Source organism: Schistocerca serialis, chromosome 2, assembly GCF_023864345.2.
Source record: "Schistocerca serialis cubense isolate TAMUIC-IGC-003099 chromosome 2, iqSchSeri2.2, whole genome shotgun sequence".
NCBI lineage: Eukaryota > Metazoa > Arthropoda > Insecta > Orthoptera > Acrididae > Schistocerca > Schistocerca serialis.
Window position 1 is genome coordinate 455,062,287 of NC_064639.1, and position 18,220 is coordinate 455,080,506.

An 18,220-nucleotide genomic window follows, 5' to 3' on the forward strand; every position below is an offset into this window, starting at 1 on the left:
CAAGTACAAAGTACAACATAGCTGCAACAAAATGTCACTAGAGAAAAGCTTTTCAATTCGGTCTATTGCATCACATTTCAAAGACAGAAATAAGTAAAGAACTCTGTATCACACACAAACTAGTAGATTTTGTTTTTAACTACAACCTGGCGGACTATATAGAGTACAGGAATTTGCAGGGACGCCAAAGTTCCATGCTTTGAGATCAAAGATCTACACCAGGTAGTATAGAGAGCATTGGTTTGGGATGACCTATAATGATGGCTAATAACAATTACTCTATATACATTATGCTTCAGAAGTTGGCAACACTAAAGAGAACATGTCATACATGCAAGTTCCTCTGAAATCTCAGTTTCTCTATTATACTGAATGGCTGATTTATTATTTATGCAAAAAAAGAACCAGGTGCAGGAATCTCTTCAGTGCCATTTAAGAAATGGACAGTGATTGAGCTTCATCAACAAAAGGATTTGCTACAGTAAAGATTCGTATAGGAATGGAAACAATTTATGCTAGTCCACTGATGTGAGCAATGTGCAGCAGCAGTTCATGATATGAGAAAGTGAAAAAGCTGGAGAACTAGAATTTCTTAACACAGCAAAGAACGGGACAACTTTTGACAGTAACTGATCGCTTTCACAATAGAAGAATTGATGAAGTGATTCTGCAGAACAGATGTACCACACAACAATCGACAGCTTCCCATTCCAGAATTTTACACAGATGCACAAGACTGAAATTAAACTCAAAGTTCATCAATAACTTCAGTTTTCTTACAATACAGAAGAGAAACTTTTCCTCACAACTTTGTTACTGGAGATCATTCTAGGGTGCATTGTACAAAGTAGACAACCTGTCAGTGTGTATAAAATTGAAACAAAGACTAGCCACAAAAGTAATAGCTCAGAAGCGTTTCTCAAATCAATTTTCAAAAACTAGAGTAATCTACACAGCGATCATAGTGAAAAATTAGCCAGGGGCGAGTAGGACAAGTTCTCTGAAGATTTTGCACAAAGTTAATTAGATATATAGACAGTTCACTCATTTTGGGAGTTGAGAAACTCAATGATTTCTACATTTCTGCCTCTTTATCGACACTGACACTTGTGAGATATTGGTCCTAGGAGTTCCAAAAAAATTTTAATTTGAAGTCAGATAACAAATAATTTGTTTTTTGTGTGATGTAATTACAAATTAACACTTTTTGAATTTTTATTTCCCTTGTGCTGCTTAACCTTGCTTCTGGTAAAATTTCATGATTCCAGGTAAACAGAAATTATGCTACAGGTTTTGATGAATAAGTTTGTGAGTATCAAAATATGTGGCTTATAAATGGCTGTACTTTCAATTGCACTGATTTAGCAGCTTCAATTTTTTATACTGCGAAGGGATCATAGACCTTAGATGTGATAAATTTCAACTTGATGCATCTACCTGTTCTGGAGAAAAAGAGTTTTTAACAGTCAGACAGCAAAATGATCCTATAGTGTTCAATTTTTACCAATTAATGTACAGAACTCTAAAAACGAAAGTATTCCTTTAATGAGAATATTTTGGAAAAAAAAAGAAAAAATGTGTTTCATTTATAAACTATTCTCACCAAATGTAACAGTGGCCTTGGAGGCATAGCTTATCATTTAGTCCTCGTGGTTTTATTACAAGCAGAATCTACATCCACATGGGTACTCTGCAAATCACATTTAAGTGCCTGGCAGAGGGTTCACTGAACCACCTTCACAATTCTCTATTACTGCAATCATGTATGGCGCGTGGAAAGAACGAACACCTATATCTTTCCGTACAAGCTTTGATTTCCCTTATTTTATCATGGTGATCGTTTCTCCCTATGTAGGTCATTCAACAAAATATTTTTGCATTCGGAGGATAAAGTAGGTGATTGGAATTTTGTGAGAAGATTCCGTCGCAACGAAAAACACCTTTCTTTTTAATGATGTCCAGCCCAAATCCTGTATCATTTCAGTGACACTCTCTCCCATATTTCACGATAATATAAAATGTGCTGCCCTTCTTTGAACTTTTTCAATGTACTCTGTCTGTCCTATCTGGTGAGAATCCCACACTGCACAGCAGTATTCTAGAGGAGGACAGACAAGTGTAGTGTAGGCAGTCTCCTTAGTAGGTCTGTTACATTTTCTAAGTGTCCTGCCAATAAAACGCAGTCTTTGGTTAGCCTTCCCCACAACATTTTCTGTGTGTTCCTTCCAATTTAAGTTGTTCGTAATTGTAATTCCTAGGTATTTAGTTGAATTTATGGCCTTTATATTTGACTGATTTATCGCGTAACCAAAGTTTAAAGGATTCCTTTTAGCACTCATGTGGATGATGGTGGTGGTGGTTAGTGTTTAACGTCCCATCGTCAACGAGGTCATTAGAGACGGAGCGCAAGCTCGGGTTAGGGAAGGATTGGGAAGGAAATCGGCCGTGCCCTTTCAAAGGAACCATCCCAGCATTTGCCTGAAACGATTTAGGGAAATCACGGAAAACATAAATCAGGATGGCCGGAGACGGGATTGAACCGTCGTCCTCCCGAATACGAGTCCAGTGTGCTAACCACTGTGCCACCTCGCTCGGTCATGTGGATGACCTCACACTTTTCGTTATTTAGGGTCAACTGCCAATTTTTGCACCATTCTGATATCTTTTCTAAATCGTTTTGCCATTTGTTTTGATCTTCTAATGACTTTATCAAATACAGTGGAAGAAAACATATTTCGAAACCCTCCCAAAATTATCCTGCTAAACATTGAAATCTGGTGGTCAAATGTACAAGATAATCAACAGATGGCAATTCTACACGAATATTTTGCAATAACTGCCAAATTCATACTTACACCTTCAATTTCTTGCAAGGCATCAAGCAACAGCAGCTCTTCTCTGGTAAGAAGTTGACAAACAGCACCTTTGTTGTCTCTTGGAAGATCTTCTACTTCTCCACAAGCCTCCCATATCCAACCCACTAGTTTCAAACGGTCTTTCTGACTGAAAATAGAACAAATTCAAGGAAATATAATGATTACAGTTATTTATTTCCTTTGTGTTCAGAGCGTTTCTTTTTCTGGATACAAGTGAATAGCCCCTCTCCCTGCACTTATATATATATGGGTTGAGGGAGGCAAAGGAGTGGGGGGAGAGGGACAGGAGCAGAGAGAGAGAGAGAGAGAGAGAGAGAGAGAGTCGTAGTACGAAAGGAAGAAAGATAGAGATTGTATGAGCTGTAGGAATAACTTTCCTCATCAATACAGACAACACTCCAAGGTGGTGTTGCTACAAGTCTAAGGGACAGCAGGAGGAACTAACACTTCAATAAATATACATGGGGAAATTTGAGGAAGAATATTATAGAAACAAATCAATATTTAAATTTTCATCTCATTCGTGTTACAATTTTTATGGAAGCAAGCATTTTCCAGTAATGTAAAAAGAAAAACAACCAATAACTTTAAGATTAATACAGTACCCAGGCACACTTGCAAAGAACAGAACAAGTGTTGCCACCTCAACTGTATGCTCCATTAAATTTTTTGTTATGTCAACTTTCCAACATTGGCACTTAATTATACGAACTATTGCAAAATGGTTATAATTATTTGCATCAGAATTTCCCAACAAATAATGACATTAGTTTCCCACATACAAGCAGTAGAAGACTACCAAAATCATTGCATCATTAAAACATAATAATTATTTAGGCAACAATTAAAAGCACTAATACTTTCGGCTACAACAGTGTTACCAAAGATATATCCAGAAAAAGATACTTAAAATATACCGTGGCACCAACTCTGACTGCAGTAGTTGCTGGGTGAATAGAGCACCACAGTTGTTGCAGTCACCAGTGTCAAGCCCAGATAAAAGATAAGGGTACAGAGAGCAGCCAGAAAACATATTGAGGCAACCTCTATGACTAACAACACTAGTTAAAAACACAGGATGACTTAGATACAAGAAAAAAATTAATATCAGAGCTCCAGCAGATTGGAAATGTAGTGACACCAGCCAATATTACTGTGGAAACCAAGTAACTGGTATAATATATGGCACCACTTCTGAGCAGAGCTGGTCTCTCTCTCTCTCTCTCTCTCTCTCTCTCTCTCTCTCTCTCTTGCCCCCCCCCCCCCCCCTGCACGTGCGAGTGTGTGTGTGTGTGTGTGTGTGTGTGTGTGTGTGTGTGTGTGTGTGTGTGTGTGTGTGTGTGTGTGTGTCCAGGGTAACATTAGATGACAAAGGGGAAGCTTCTTTGTAGCTGCTACTTGAAGGTGGTGGGAGGAGTGGGGTGAGTGTGAGGAATCAGCTCGGGAAATCTGTTTGTGAAGGCCTTTGTGAGGCCTTCAGCATACTGGGTAAGGGAGTTATCGACACTGGATTGAACAACTCAACCATATCATTTGCCCATATTTAGATTACTTCTCATGTTGCCCTGAAATGAGGGACATCCCACCCAAGACACTACCCACACCTCCCAAAGCGGTGTTCCATCACCCATCCAACCTACACACATCCTAGTCCATCCCTATACCACTCCCAGTTCCAACCTCTTTCCACAGGGATCATATCCCTGTGACAGAACAAGGTGCGAAGACCTGTCCAATCCACCTACCCAGCACCTCCTACCCCAGTCCTGTCAGAGGCCTATCCTATCCCATCAGAGGCCAGGCTCCCTGTGAAAGCAACCACGCCATATACCATCTCAGGTACAAATACTGCACAGCTCTTCATGTTGGTATGAACACCAAGCAGTTGTCCACCAGGACAAATGACCAATGCCAAACTGCTGTCAAAAACATAGTTGACCACCCAGTGGTACAATATGCAGCTGAACACAACACGCTCACTTTCACTTCGCTGCTTGTGCTTCACAACCCAAGCTATCCGGATCCCCCCTCCACCACCAACTTCTCTGAACTATGAAGATGGAAGTCATCCTTACAATACATCCTCCATTCCTGTAATCATACTGGCCTCAATCGCAGCTCAGCCGCTGTCAACGCATCCTTCACCCAATAGTTTCCCCTTCCTCCATCCTGTCACACAGTCCCAATTCATGTCCCCACTTCACTTCAACACGTGCCAAAAGTGCCGCTTCCACCCAGCCGCTACAATCATGCCAGCCCCCTACCCCCATTCCTTACTAGCAAACTGGCCTCTCACTGAGCTGTTAGCCACCCACCCCCATTCCCTCTCCCTGCCTCCCACCACCCTTTACACTTTCCCTCTACCTATTCCCACCCGAAACTACAAGCTATGCTTTTAATCTTTCAGCCAAAAGGCCTTCTTCTGAAATAGAAAATGTGCACACACGCACACACAAAAGCTTGTGAGAATGTGTTTGTGTTTTCACTTCAGAAGACGACCTTTTGGCTGAAAGCTTAAATGTATACCAGTCTTTTTTTATGACTGTCTGCAACTCAACGTCTTCTCTACATGTGAGTAGCAATCTATCATTTTTCATATGATTGTTTCATTCTGGACTATCCATTGTTGGGACCTATTAAAACTGAAAACAGTCTTTTTTTTTAACACGCTTACCAGGCAATGAATATACCTTCGTTAACTAGGCTTGACTGGGAATATTTTAATCAATCAAATGCAGAAATAATCCTTAGAGTGTGATCTTTAATTACCAATATTCACTTTTCCACATAATCACCAGCCAATTGGATACATTTCTGCCAACGATGAACAATTTTTCAAAAGCCGTCATGGAAGAAGTTGACACACTGTTTCCACAACCACAGTCTCACAGTTCTCTCAATGTCTTCATCAGAAGCATAATGTTGTCCCCACAGATCGTCTTCTGTTACTGGGAACAGATGGAAGTCAGATGGTGCTAAATCTGGACTGTATGGAGGACGCCGTACAGTGGTGAGATTCAGTCTCTGAAGTTCTACTGTGGTGGCACATGAAGTGTATGGCCAAGCAAAGCACAAATGTGACCCACCATGTTCTTGTGAAACGTGGATCACGCTTGCAATTTCTCTCTGAATGATAATGACGATCATCCTGAATCAATTTGTCAACATTTTGCTTGTGAACTCTGTGGTTGCTGTCACAGGATGTCCAACTCTTTGTTTGTCACGCAGGTCAGATGTTCCCACCTCAACATCTTTAAACTTACTTGCCCAATGACGCACAGTACTCTCATCAACACAATCATCATAAATTGCTTTCATTCTCTGATGAATCTCCTTTGGGAGGGTGACACCTTCTGCTGCCAAGAATTCAATGACTGCAAGTTGCTTAAATCGCATTGACCGATCATCTGCGCAGAGTTCCATACTTTACACTGTAACAACACAACCATTCAATGCTAAGGCTTCCTGCCAACTGGAGCGGTAGAGAAGAGGCTACAGAACAAGTAGATGTTACTCTCCTCTTGGAAATACAGTAGAACCTCGCTAATTTGCCCCCTATGGGATTGGGAGCATGATTGGAAAGCAAAAAAGTCAGATTGTCAGTGGAATGCTGCTTTTAGTGACCCATAACATCACAATATGGTACAGCACAACTTTAATTTTCAGCTGTATATACTGTCTGCAATATTGTTCCATGTTAAAATGGTAACAAAAGGAAAAGAAAACACCAACACACTAAAACATCTATGGATACCTGAAAGAATGTAAATTTTTTAATTGTTTGTATCCCTCCTCCTCATGATTTACATAAATTAAACCTAACAACACTATACAACATATGGTATAGAAACAATGTTCTCTCAGTAATTTCAATTTTTTTAAATGTTCATTTGTTAACATTTTTCTTTTTTTTTTTAATAACTTCTCGTTTCAGGCATCTTCATAGTATGACAGTTTATGGAGAAGCTCCGTCTTTAATGCGCTGGAAGAACAATATAAGTTGTACTCAAAAAGTACTCAATAGTGTTTATTACAAGTTTTGAGTGGGGAAGGAAAATCCTACATATATTAAGATTCCTTCTACAAAAATTTTATATAACAAAGATGATGCCTTATCGCTGCAACACGGTCAGAAGCAATTTATTTATCTAGTAAGAGGAAGGCCACAGAAGTAGATTCCAGAGCTGTCACTATTAAGAAGAATCGAGGTAAAGCGATAACTTCCAGGGACATTACTTTACAGGACATTAATGAGAACTGGTAGTGTTACAGATGACTGTAACATTAGCAACGGTACAGTCTGCTGCCCTCCCCAAATATCTTCAAAGACTTAACATTATTTATTTAAAAAAAAAAAAAAACACATCACACCCACTTCAAATCTTACACCAAAGTATAATGTCGTATTGCATGTACTGTAAAATACATCTGTATCGTACAGTAAGATACTGTTACTGTGAGTGAAAGTTTAACGACTGTACATATTTTATTACACTACTGCACTGACACAGCTGACTGAAGCGCTATTTCAAATGCATTTTTAGCATCTATATGTTACATGAGGTGCACTTGAAAAGTCTGTGCAAAAATAAAAACTACTTACATGTTTGGGGTATACCTTTTTTATTTTTCGACATAGTCTCCTTTTAGATGTATACACTTCGTCCAAAGCTGTTCTAATGTGTTGATCCCTTCCGAATAATAGGAACTGTCCAAGCCTGCAAAACAGCTATTAGTTGCTGCAATCACCACCTCATTTGAATTAAATCTTTGTCCCGCGAGACATTTATTCAAATTGGGGAACAAATTGTAGTCCGAGGGAGCCAAGTCTGGAGAATAGGGGGGATGTGAAATGAGTTGGAATTTTATTTCCATTAATTTTGCGACAACAGCTGCTGAGGGCTGAGGTGTGTACTGGTGCATAGTTGTAATGGAGAAGGACTTTTTTGTGGTCCAATTGCCGGCATTTTTCTTGCAGCTCGGTTTTCAAACAGTTCAATAACGATGAATAACATGCACCTGTAATAGTTTTACCCTTTTCAGATAGTCGATGAGGATTACCCCTTGCGAATCCCAAAAGACAGTTGCCATAACCTTTCTGGCCGAAGGACTGGTCTTTGCCTTTTTTGGTGCAGATTCTTCCTTGGTACCCATTGTTTATATTGATGTTTGGTCTCAGGAGTATAGTAATGTATCCATGTTTCATCGACAGTGATGAAACGACGCTTAAAGTCCTGCAGATTCTTCCTGAACAGCTGCAAACCATCCTTTAATCACTTAACATGATTCCGTTTTTGGTCAAGCGTGAGCAATCGCGGAACCCATCTTGCAGATAGCTTTCTCATGTCCAAATGTTTATGCAAAATATTATGTACCCGTTCATTCGAGATGCCCACAGCATTAGCAATTTCACGCACCTTAACTCTTCTGTCATCCATAACCATATCATGGATTTTATCAATGATTTCTGGAATCGTAACCTCCACAGGGCGTCCAGAATGCTCAGCATCACTTGTGCCCATATGGCCACACCGAAAATTTTGAAACCACTTATAAACTGTACTAATCGAAGGTGTAGAATCACCGCAATGTTTATCAAGCTTCTCTTTAGTCTACTGGGGCATTTTGCCTTTTAAAGTAATGTTTAATCACCACACGAAATTCTTCTTTGTCCATTTTTTTTACAGTCACTCGACTTCCTTGATTCACACAAATGTCAAACACGAAGAAATAGACCAATATGGCTGAAACTTGGTGTGCGTTCTTTCCAAAGATGCTACTAACTAAACATGACCTTGATATGTGCAGGTGGTGCCATCTCTCGGACTTTGCACGGACTTTTCAAACGCCCCTCGTACTAGAGCCATTGGTTCATTGTCCTCAATGTCTTTCTTATTCTCATTTGTTGTTCGAGTTAAGTGTCAATAATTTATTTGTCAGTTAGATTTTCTTCATTATGCATTCAATGTCAGCTGTAATGATTCACTCACTTCCCATCACTGTGTGTTGACTTTCACCACTTTTTGCGTAGGTTGTTTCATCGTGATTCTCTTCACTCATGTCTTTTGATGTTTTATTCTTATTTCATTCATTTTTGGCCACAGTTTGCACTAAGATTTTTCAAGTGTCAATTCTAGCATTTCTCCTCAAGCTTCAGCAATACTATAGATTAAGCCTTACTTATTTATCGATTTCATGCTTCCAATAAGCGGCTGCCTTCTTGTGTCCTCTCTAAAACTGATCCAATGAATTTTCAATGATATCACCTCTTCATCCATTCAATGACTACCTAGTCCAAGGGTTGAATTAGATATGTTATGTTGGCCAGAAGAAATATCTATTTCACCTTTTTAAATTTCATCTTCAGATGGATGAGATGTCATATTGTCGAGCAATAAAACCCATACTCTCCTCAAACCTTTTATTCTACTCCTTCGCCTACAACTACATTCCAGTCCCCCATGTCTATTAGATTTTGATCTCCCTTTACATACTGTATTGCCTTTCATTATCCTCATATACTTTCTCTCTCTCTTCATCTTCAAATTATGAACTATCATTGTTGATGTTGATTTGGTGTCAACTCTGATGAGAACAACCTTCTCACTGAACTATTCACAGCCACACATTCTCTGCCCTACCCTCCTATTCATAACGAATCCTACTCCCATTATACCATTTTCTGCTGCTGTTGATATTAACCTATACTTATATGATCATAAATCCTTGTCTTCTTTCCATTTCACTTCACTGACCCCTACTATATCTACAGTGTGCATTTGCATTTAACTTTTTGGATTTTCTAGCTTTCCTATTGGTAACAAATCTAGCAGCTCACCTCTAATTACTTCGATGTCTTCTTTCAATCTACCTGGTGCAGATCCCAAACACTCAAGCAGTACTCAAGAATAGGTCCCCTTTACAGATGAATTACACTTTCCTAAAATTCTCCCAATAAACCAAAGTCGAACATTCGCCTTCCCTACCACAATCCTCACATGCTTGATCCATTTCGTATCATTTCACATATTACACCCATATATTTAAACAATGTGACTGTGTGAAGCATGACACTACTAATGCTGTATCTGAACATTATGGATTTGTTTTTCTTACTCATCTACATTAACTAACATTTTTTATACATTAGGAGCCATCTGCCACTCACCACACCAGATGGAAATTTTGTATCAATCTATGGTCACTTATCCTCAACAACTTCCTGTACATCACAGCATCATCAGCGAACAACCACAGATTGCTGTCCACCCTGTCTGCCAGATCATTTATGTATATAGAAAATAGCAACAGTCCTATCACACTTCCTTGGGGCACTTCTGATGTTACCCTGTCTCCCATGAAAACTCGCCATTGAGGACAATATACTGGGTTCTATTACTTAAGAAGTCTTCGAGCCAGTCACATATCTGGGAGCCTGTTCCGTATGCATGTAACTTCGTTAACAGTCTGCAGTGGCGTACTGTAACAAATGCTTTTCAGAAATCTAGACATATGTATCTGCCTGTTGCCCTTCATCCATAGTTCACAGTGTATCATATGAGAAAAAGAGCAAACTCTGTTTTCACACAAGTGATGCTTTCTAAAGTCTTGCTGATCTATGGACATTAGCTTTTCTGTCTCTCGGAAATTTATTACATTCGAACTCAGAATATGCTCTAGAATTCTGCAGCAAACCAATGTTAAGGATATTGGTCTGCAATTTTGCTGGTCAATTCTTTTACCCTTCTTATATACAGGAGTCACCTGCGCTTTTTTCCAGTCGGTTGGCACTTCACACTGGTCGAGAGACTCGCGGTAAGTGTAAAGAAAGTAAGGTGCCCATGACCGAGTACTCTTCGTAAAACTATACCTGGTGACTTATTTGTTTTCAATTCTTCCAGTTGTTTTTCCATGCCAGGGATGCTTACTACTATGTGATCCATATGGGACTCTGTGCGATGATCAAATGATTTCTTAAACGTGGAATTTGAAACTTCGGCCTTTCTTTTGCTACCTTCTACTGCCAAACGACACTAATTAACGAGTGATTTGATGGAAGCTTTGGACCCAGATATTTTACATAGGACCAGAACTTTTTTGAAATGTCCACCAGATCTTCAGCCAAGGTGTGACAGTGGTAGCCGTTGTATCTTTGTGCAACAATCTTTTCACAGACGCACAAATCTCTACTATCTTCGTCCGTCTTCTTTCACACATCCTCTTTTGAACCAAGAGTGCAACAGCCTTTGCTATCTCAAGCATTTTCCGAATTTTGCTATTAAACCATGGTGTGTCTTTTCCATCCTTAATCCACTTACTAAGCACATACTTGTCCACAGCATGATCTACAATCTGTTTACACTTTGCCCACAATGTAACAACGACACTGTACTATTGTACATATAAGTAATTTTTTCCATCTGATTTTTCGATAAACTTGTGTAATTGATGTTCTGGTTTCAATTTTTTTTTGTATCATGCCATTGTGTTAAGAAAACTGTAAACGAGTTTCAATGTGAATATTAATGTTTATGTCAAATGTCAAGCAATATTGTAATAGAATTGAAATGTAACAAATGTTGAAACTGTTGTAAGATGTTTAAAATTGTAATTGTGCATCTGCTCCATACATAGGCAATGTGTTAGGATATGTACAATGCAAAACCTCGGGTGAATACCTGGCCTGTCAGGGAGTGGTAAAAGGTGGATGGCAGGCGAGCGCGGGAAAATGCACGCGGGCACTGCACGGCACAACAGGTTCAGCAGTTAGTTGGAGTTTGGCAGTGGTTTGAGCAACACCTTCTGGAGCGAGGCTCTCCTGGAAGACATAGCTTCACTGAGCCTCGTGTACGCCATTTCAACGCCCACACAGTATGGCAAAATTCCATAGGCACTAAATGGAAAAGTATTATGACGCTAAGAAGAATTAAAGTGCCGATACGTCAAGAGCCATAGATGTGGTTATGTGTGCTCTGTGCCTCGTCATCTCGCCGCCTGCCAACCGCCGCATCGATACTAGCAGGTTGAAACTTTTAGTACTGTATTCAAATGGATCAGAGAGCGAACTGTGCAATAATAACCTAAATTTTACCAGAACTTTCCCATCATTTAATTTTCCTCACAACTAACCTAGACAAGGTCCTTTCCAAATATTGTGCAATCCGAGAGTCCCGAAATGAAAAATTAAATTTTGTGTTAATAATAATTACTTGCAGACCTAGCTATGTTAGAATGGTGTTTAAAGAAATGTTTTGTTAATGAACCAGTAAATGAATAACGAAGGTCTAACGAACTTGAAAGATAACTTTAATATTGACATAGTAATGAAGTTTATTATTTCAAGACAGATATAAAGGCATTTAAATGAGCAGTAAATAAAATGAAAAGAGTAGTAACTTACATAATGGAAATCTTGAACGCATAATAACTTCAGTAATCATTTTTTTAAATACAGCTATCTTAACAGTTTCAGGGTGCCAACATGAGCCACAACTTACAGATGACTGCACTCTGTATGCTTGATAGCCGCAAGCAAGTCTGTCTTCACATCTTGGATGAGGCCCATTCAACAGTTCGCAAACAGCAGCCAATTCCTCCTCAATATGACACAGCAGGCACACATCCTATCCATCGTTGCAACACTAACTGAAGGGTAAACGTAAAGGTTGCCAAAACCTAGATAAGCAGCTTGTTACCCTCCTGGCATGTAACCGATGAACACTGACCCTCTTCAGAAGAAATTACACCTGAGCTACAGGATGCCTGAATGTACACTTAACAGCTAACAGATATATCAGAACCCGACAGAGTTGGAAAGGACCTCATTGTGGGTCTCCATTAGGCCGGCTGGTCAAATCGCGCAATATCCAGATTTGTGTGGCATTCGGATGTAACAGTCGCCTGAAGTTAGACTGCATGTGATTGAGGACAAACACACACATTTTCAAGGTTCCGGTTGACCAATCCTGGTCACCACAAGCTAGGACCGCCAAACTGTGCACTAAACACTTTGTAGCCCCTTCACATCTTCGCCAGTCATCCGGGGAGAACAAGTAATCAACTCCTTGCAACATTCTGTATCATCCTGCACCATCAATTCGAGATTAGCAGCAGCTAGACTACGGAATTCCTGTCCCATGTGTAGGCTGCCATTAAAACCACATTGATACTGGGTGCATTTGGTGTGACGCTGTGACTGGCATGCACGGTGTAGAATTGCTTTCAGCAATGAAAAGCAGTTCTGCACCACCTTATACATTAATCATCAACGATTATGATGGCAACCTGGGAAGAGGTCCCATTCTTTGAACGTTTCGAAGAGGCACAGCAGCTTTGCTTCTGGCATTACGGTGTGTGGGGAGCCACTAGGCATAACTTCAGGATAAGGCTCGTAGTGGCTGAGGGATCTCAGACAGCATAACATGGACATCCTGCATGTTCATATGTTACCTCTCAGGTCATACTGATAAAAGAGATCATACTACTAAGTTCTTTGTAAATTTGACTCATTTTTTAAATCACTGAAATAGCTTCACATACCATCTCAACCCGTGAAGTTTCATTTCCTCCTCTCCTTCTGGGTGCTTCACTTCTGTTGTCAGGTAATGTAGTGATTGAGGAAACTTAATTACATTTTAAGTAGACTAATGTGGCAGAATTGGTGCCACAAACACTCCCCCCCCCCCCCAATGCACGTGTGTGTGTGTGTGTGTGTGTGTGTGTGTGTGTGTGTGTGTGTGCGCGCGAGCGCGCGCGTGCACACATGCATGCGTGAAGAAAGGAAGTCTGAATGTCCCTCTTTGAGGCACTAACATTTGTAGCTAATTGACATACACCCTTCGACAACTGCTTTGACATCTTAACATACATAGCTTGTCAAATCTCAGACATCAAAGTGGTTCCGAATAGGACACAAAAAACTCACAATGAAAAAAAGCAGTTTTAAAATCTTTATTTGGGAGACATTCAGAAGGCAGTTCAATCACTGCACTGAAGGCTTCCACTAAAAACTAACCTAAGCATGGTATTCACACTGCAGAATTTACAATAAATTCCATTATCAAATTTATGTGCTATAGAGAAGTAGTAGTTATGATTCATAATTTCTTAAAGATGTGATAACATGATGCAGAGAAATTGATAAGGCTGTAGAAGTCAGGAACAGAATATTATTAGTCATTCAGATATACTGTATATACTGCGTGTAAACAACATCTGTTTACAACATACAACATACACTTGCTGTCTATCAACCTGGTGAAAAAATCTCAAATTAGCCTACAAAAACCCCCTCAAGCTATGGCACACATGTGTGCTGGCTAAGATTTTGAATATCCTCCTATCTTCTTCTTTCTTCTACTGTTTGCTTAGTCGATCTTAAACATTTGAAACTTAAGTTCTTTCTCTCACTAAAATCACCCTTGAATATTAACAACACTTTGTTCTTGCACTTACAAAATGTAAAATTGATGTTTTTTGTAAATTTTACCACAAAAGTTTGTGTATTTTAACAGTGGAACATTAACAAATTAGTGTATTTCTCTCACTTTCTTCCTACAATACTGTGCTTGTCAGTGCTACGCTTCAATGAAATTGTAAACTTAATTTTTGCGTAACATTTACGGAATATCTTTCTTTCTTTCATTACTCCCACAAGAAAGTTTAAATTACTAATGTTAACAAAATAAAAAAATTGACTGACTAAGCATGTGGCATGAGAGAATATTCAAAAACTCAGGTGGCATGCATGCACTGTAGCTTGGGTGACTTTTGTATGTCAAATTGAAATTGTTTCTCAGTTCAAGAGAACTGATGTGTCCTACATCAAATAGTTAATATTGACTTCCTCTACACCACTGTGGTACACTGTAAACAGCTATCATTTACAAGTTGTATACAGGAAAGTTTTTTAAATTTCAGGTAAATATAAAGTATCAGTATAATTTACGTATACAAAGTATCAATATAATTTAGGTAAACAAACCTTTTAACAGTTGCATCTTTCAGAGAATTTAATACTGCAGTTACAGACTGCAGAAGCTTTATAACAGATTTCTGCACTTCTTTACGCAGTACTATTCCCTTTGCTTTTGGAAGTGTGTAAAATATTTCTATCAAATTTTGACAAATACCTTCAATGGTTTTCAAAATTTCAAGTGTCTCCCGCATGGAAGGTAGAGGCGGCTTGGAGTATAACATACAAAGTTTTGTGATTTCATTAGAAAGTGATTTTGTTGTCAAACCTGCAAAATAATTTTAAAGGTATGACTGTTAAAATTAATTTACTCAAAGTAAAATAATATAAGCACAGGTCACAATAATACAGTTTTTATAAATTACTAGGAGACAAGGATTAAGTATTGAATCTTGTGGGTCCCAATATTTATTAGCCACAATTTGAGTTTAGTGTTAATCATGGGATGTGGTTTACCTTTGTGATCAGATGATCTCTGTAAATAATACTCCACAGAATGAAAACTGAGAGGCAATTAAGAAGTTCAGCTTAGAAAAGTGGGCTAAAGAGGATATTTTTCCAGCATGCAGATTTCTCAATCCACCAGTTCTGCAAAATCATGGGGAGACTAGTTTCACGCAATGAGTGAGAGGTTGATGTGTGAGAAAACGTGGAATTTGTGTCTTGCAGTGAATTCGAAGCTTTCAATATTGCTCAGAGTCCATATTTTGCTCTCCATCATCTCTTGGAATGTATAGTGTAGACTGAGGCTGTGCATACACTGGAACATGAAGTTTAAACTGCACTTACACAGTGACAGCATTTTACCCTTCTGTAGTAGCTGCTGGATATTGCAGACTGCTCTTTTTTCTAAAACAATGCAGACTGGCAACTTGTTTATATCTCTATTACCCAACCTATCATGTTTTACTGGTGTATATTAGATTGCACGTATTCCTGAAGGTGCCCCGTGCCCCTCCTCAAATACTGTTCACTATCTATGGTTATATTACAAATTAGAGTATGAGAGATTAGCCACACTTCATCACAACAAAAAAAGTAACACGTCTTCAATTTCCTCACCAGCTGTTGGTATACAGTATGCTCTTGCATTCCTGTCACCTCACAGCAAGCACCACCTTATTGCTATGAAAACCATGTAATTAACAGCACTGCCCTTATTCTTATCTTTTAGCAGAAAGTTAATCGATAAACAATCTGAGCACATTCTTACAAAGTTTTGAATAAAGTGGAGGGGATAGCCTATAACAATACGCAATTTGTTTATCATCATTTTTAAAAGTTGTCATGTTGATCATTTAAGTTCATAACACAATAAGTATTACTGAGCTAGCTCAAGGGTGGACAAAAACGTCAGTATACAGTTTTAACATTCAACTAGCACCTTAACTAGAAGAACTACTACTGTCATGGGATTAGACTTTCCTTCACTTCTTTGAAATTATATATTTTTTAAACTAACAGAAGTCACAGGTGCACAAAATGAGTGTCCCAGTAAATGTAATGCTCTTACATTATTATTATTATTATTATTATTATTATTTCTCTTTCCTGTCTCAGACGTTATGTCTGGTTAAAAATGGAAAGTGACACGGACCTTGATCAAACGTGACTTCCTTTTAACTGTACGGTATACGTTACATTGCATTTAGGAACTTTCGGGTAATTGAACATGTATCAATAATTACAGATTTATGTAAGTTATTATTTATTATTATGACTGCTACTATTACTATTATTATTACTATTGTTGTTGTTGTTGTTGTTGTTGTTGTTGTGTTGTTGTCTTCATTCCGAAGACTGGTTTGATGCAGCTTTCTATGCTGCTTTATCCTGAGCGAGCCTCTTCATCTCCGAATTACTACTGCAACTTGCATCCTTCTGAATCTGCTTACTGTATTCATCTCTTGGTCTCCCTCTATGATTTTTATCCCCCACACTTCCCTCCAATACCAAATTGGTGATCCCTCAGAATGTGCCCTATCATCGATGGATCCCTGCTTTTAGTCAATTTGTACCACAAATCTCTTGTCGCCCTCACTGTATTCATTACCTTCTCATTGGTTACATGATGATGTTTCACTTCCATGCATGGCTACACTACAGACAAATACTTTCAGAAATGACTTCCTAACATTTAATATTCAATGTCAACAAATTTCTCTTCTTCTGAAATGCTTTTCTTGACACTGTCAGTCTACAAATGTCCATTCTGTTCAACTGTTCTTCCAAGTCCTTTGCTCCATGTGACAGAATTACAATGTCATTGTCAAAACACAAAGTTTTTATTTCTTCTCCCTAGGTTTAAACACCTATTCCAAGTTCTTCTATGCTTTCTTTACGGCTTGTTCAATGTTAAGATTGAATACCATCAAGGATAAGCTACAACCCTGTCTCACTCCCTTCTCGACAACTGCTTACCTATCATGCCCCTAGACTCTCTATAACTGCAATCTGGTTTCTGTACAAGATAGCCTATCATTCTCTGTATTCTACCCCTGCTACCTTCAGAAAGTCTAAAAGATAGTATTCCAGTCCACACTGTCAAAAGCTTTTTCTAAGTCTACAAAAGCCATACACGTAGGTTTGCCTTTCCTTAACCTATATTCTAATATAAGTTGAAGAGTCAGTATTGCCAGGAGTGTTCCTACATTTCTTCAGAAACCAAACTGATCTTCCCTGGAGTCGGCTTCTACACGTTTTCCCATTCTTCTGTGAGGAATTCTTGTTAGTATTTTGTAATTTTCCCACTGTCAGTAATGGCTTTTTTTCCGAGTTGGTATTATTACATTTTTCTTAGAGTCTGAGTATTTAACCTGTCTCATACGTCTTGCACAACAGATGGAAGAGTTTTGTCACAATAGTTCTGACAGAATTTCATCTACTCCTAAAGGCCTTGTTTCGATTTAGTTCTTTCAGACCTCTATCACATTCTTATCGCAGTATCATATCTCCCATTTCATCTTCACCTATGTCGTCCTAAATTTCTATAATACTGCCCTTGTATAGGCCCTCTATAATACTCCTTCCACCTTTCAGCTTTCCCTTCTTTGTTTAGGACTCTCTTTGCCATTTTGCACTTCCTGTCGATCTCATTTTTTTAACGTTTATATTCCCTTTTGCCTGCTTCATTTACAGTGTTTTTGTATTTTCTCCTTTCATCAATTAAATTCCTTATCTCCAGTGTTATCCAAGGATTTCTGCTAGGCCTTGTCTTTTTACCTATTTTATTCTCTGCTGCCTTCACTATTTCAGTTCCCAAAGCTACCTATTCATCATTTTCTGTATTTCTTTGCCCTGTTGTCACTCATTGCCTAATGCTCCCTTTGGTTCTTTCATACCATACCATGCGGCTATCTGTACCACTGAG

General features: G+C 38.8%; 1 protein-coding gene across 1 annotated transcript in view; it reads right to left on the reverse strand.

The window, feature by feature from the left end:
- LOC126457342 (cyclin-D1-binding protein 1 homolog) overlaps nucleotides 1–18,220 on the reverse strand; it is a 93,045-nt gene that overhangs the window by 31,908 nt on the left and 42,917 nt on the right. The window contains exons 3-4 of the mRNA XM_050093561.1: nucleotides 14,860–15,118; nucleotides 2,856–3,003 (exon numbers count right to left, since the gene is read on the reverse strand). Of these exons, the coding sequence (XP_049949518.1) occupies nucleotides 2,856–3,003; nucleotides 14,860–15,118 (407 nt within the window). The remainder of the gene's footprint in view (nucleotides 1–2,855; nucleotides 3,004–14,859; nucleotides 15,119–18,220) is intronic.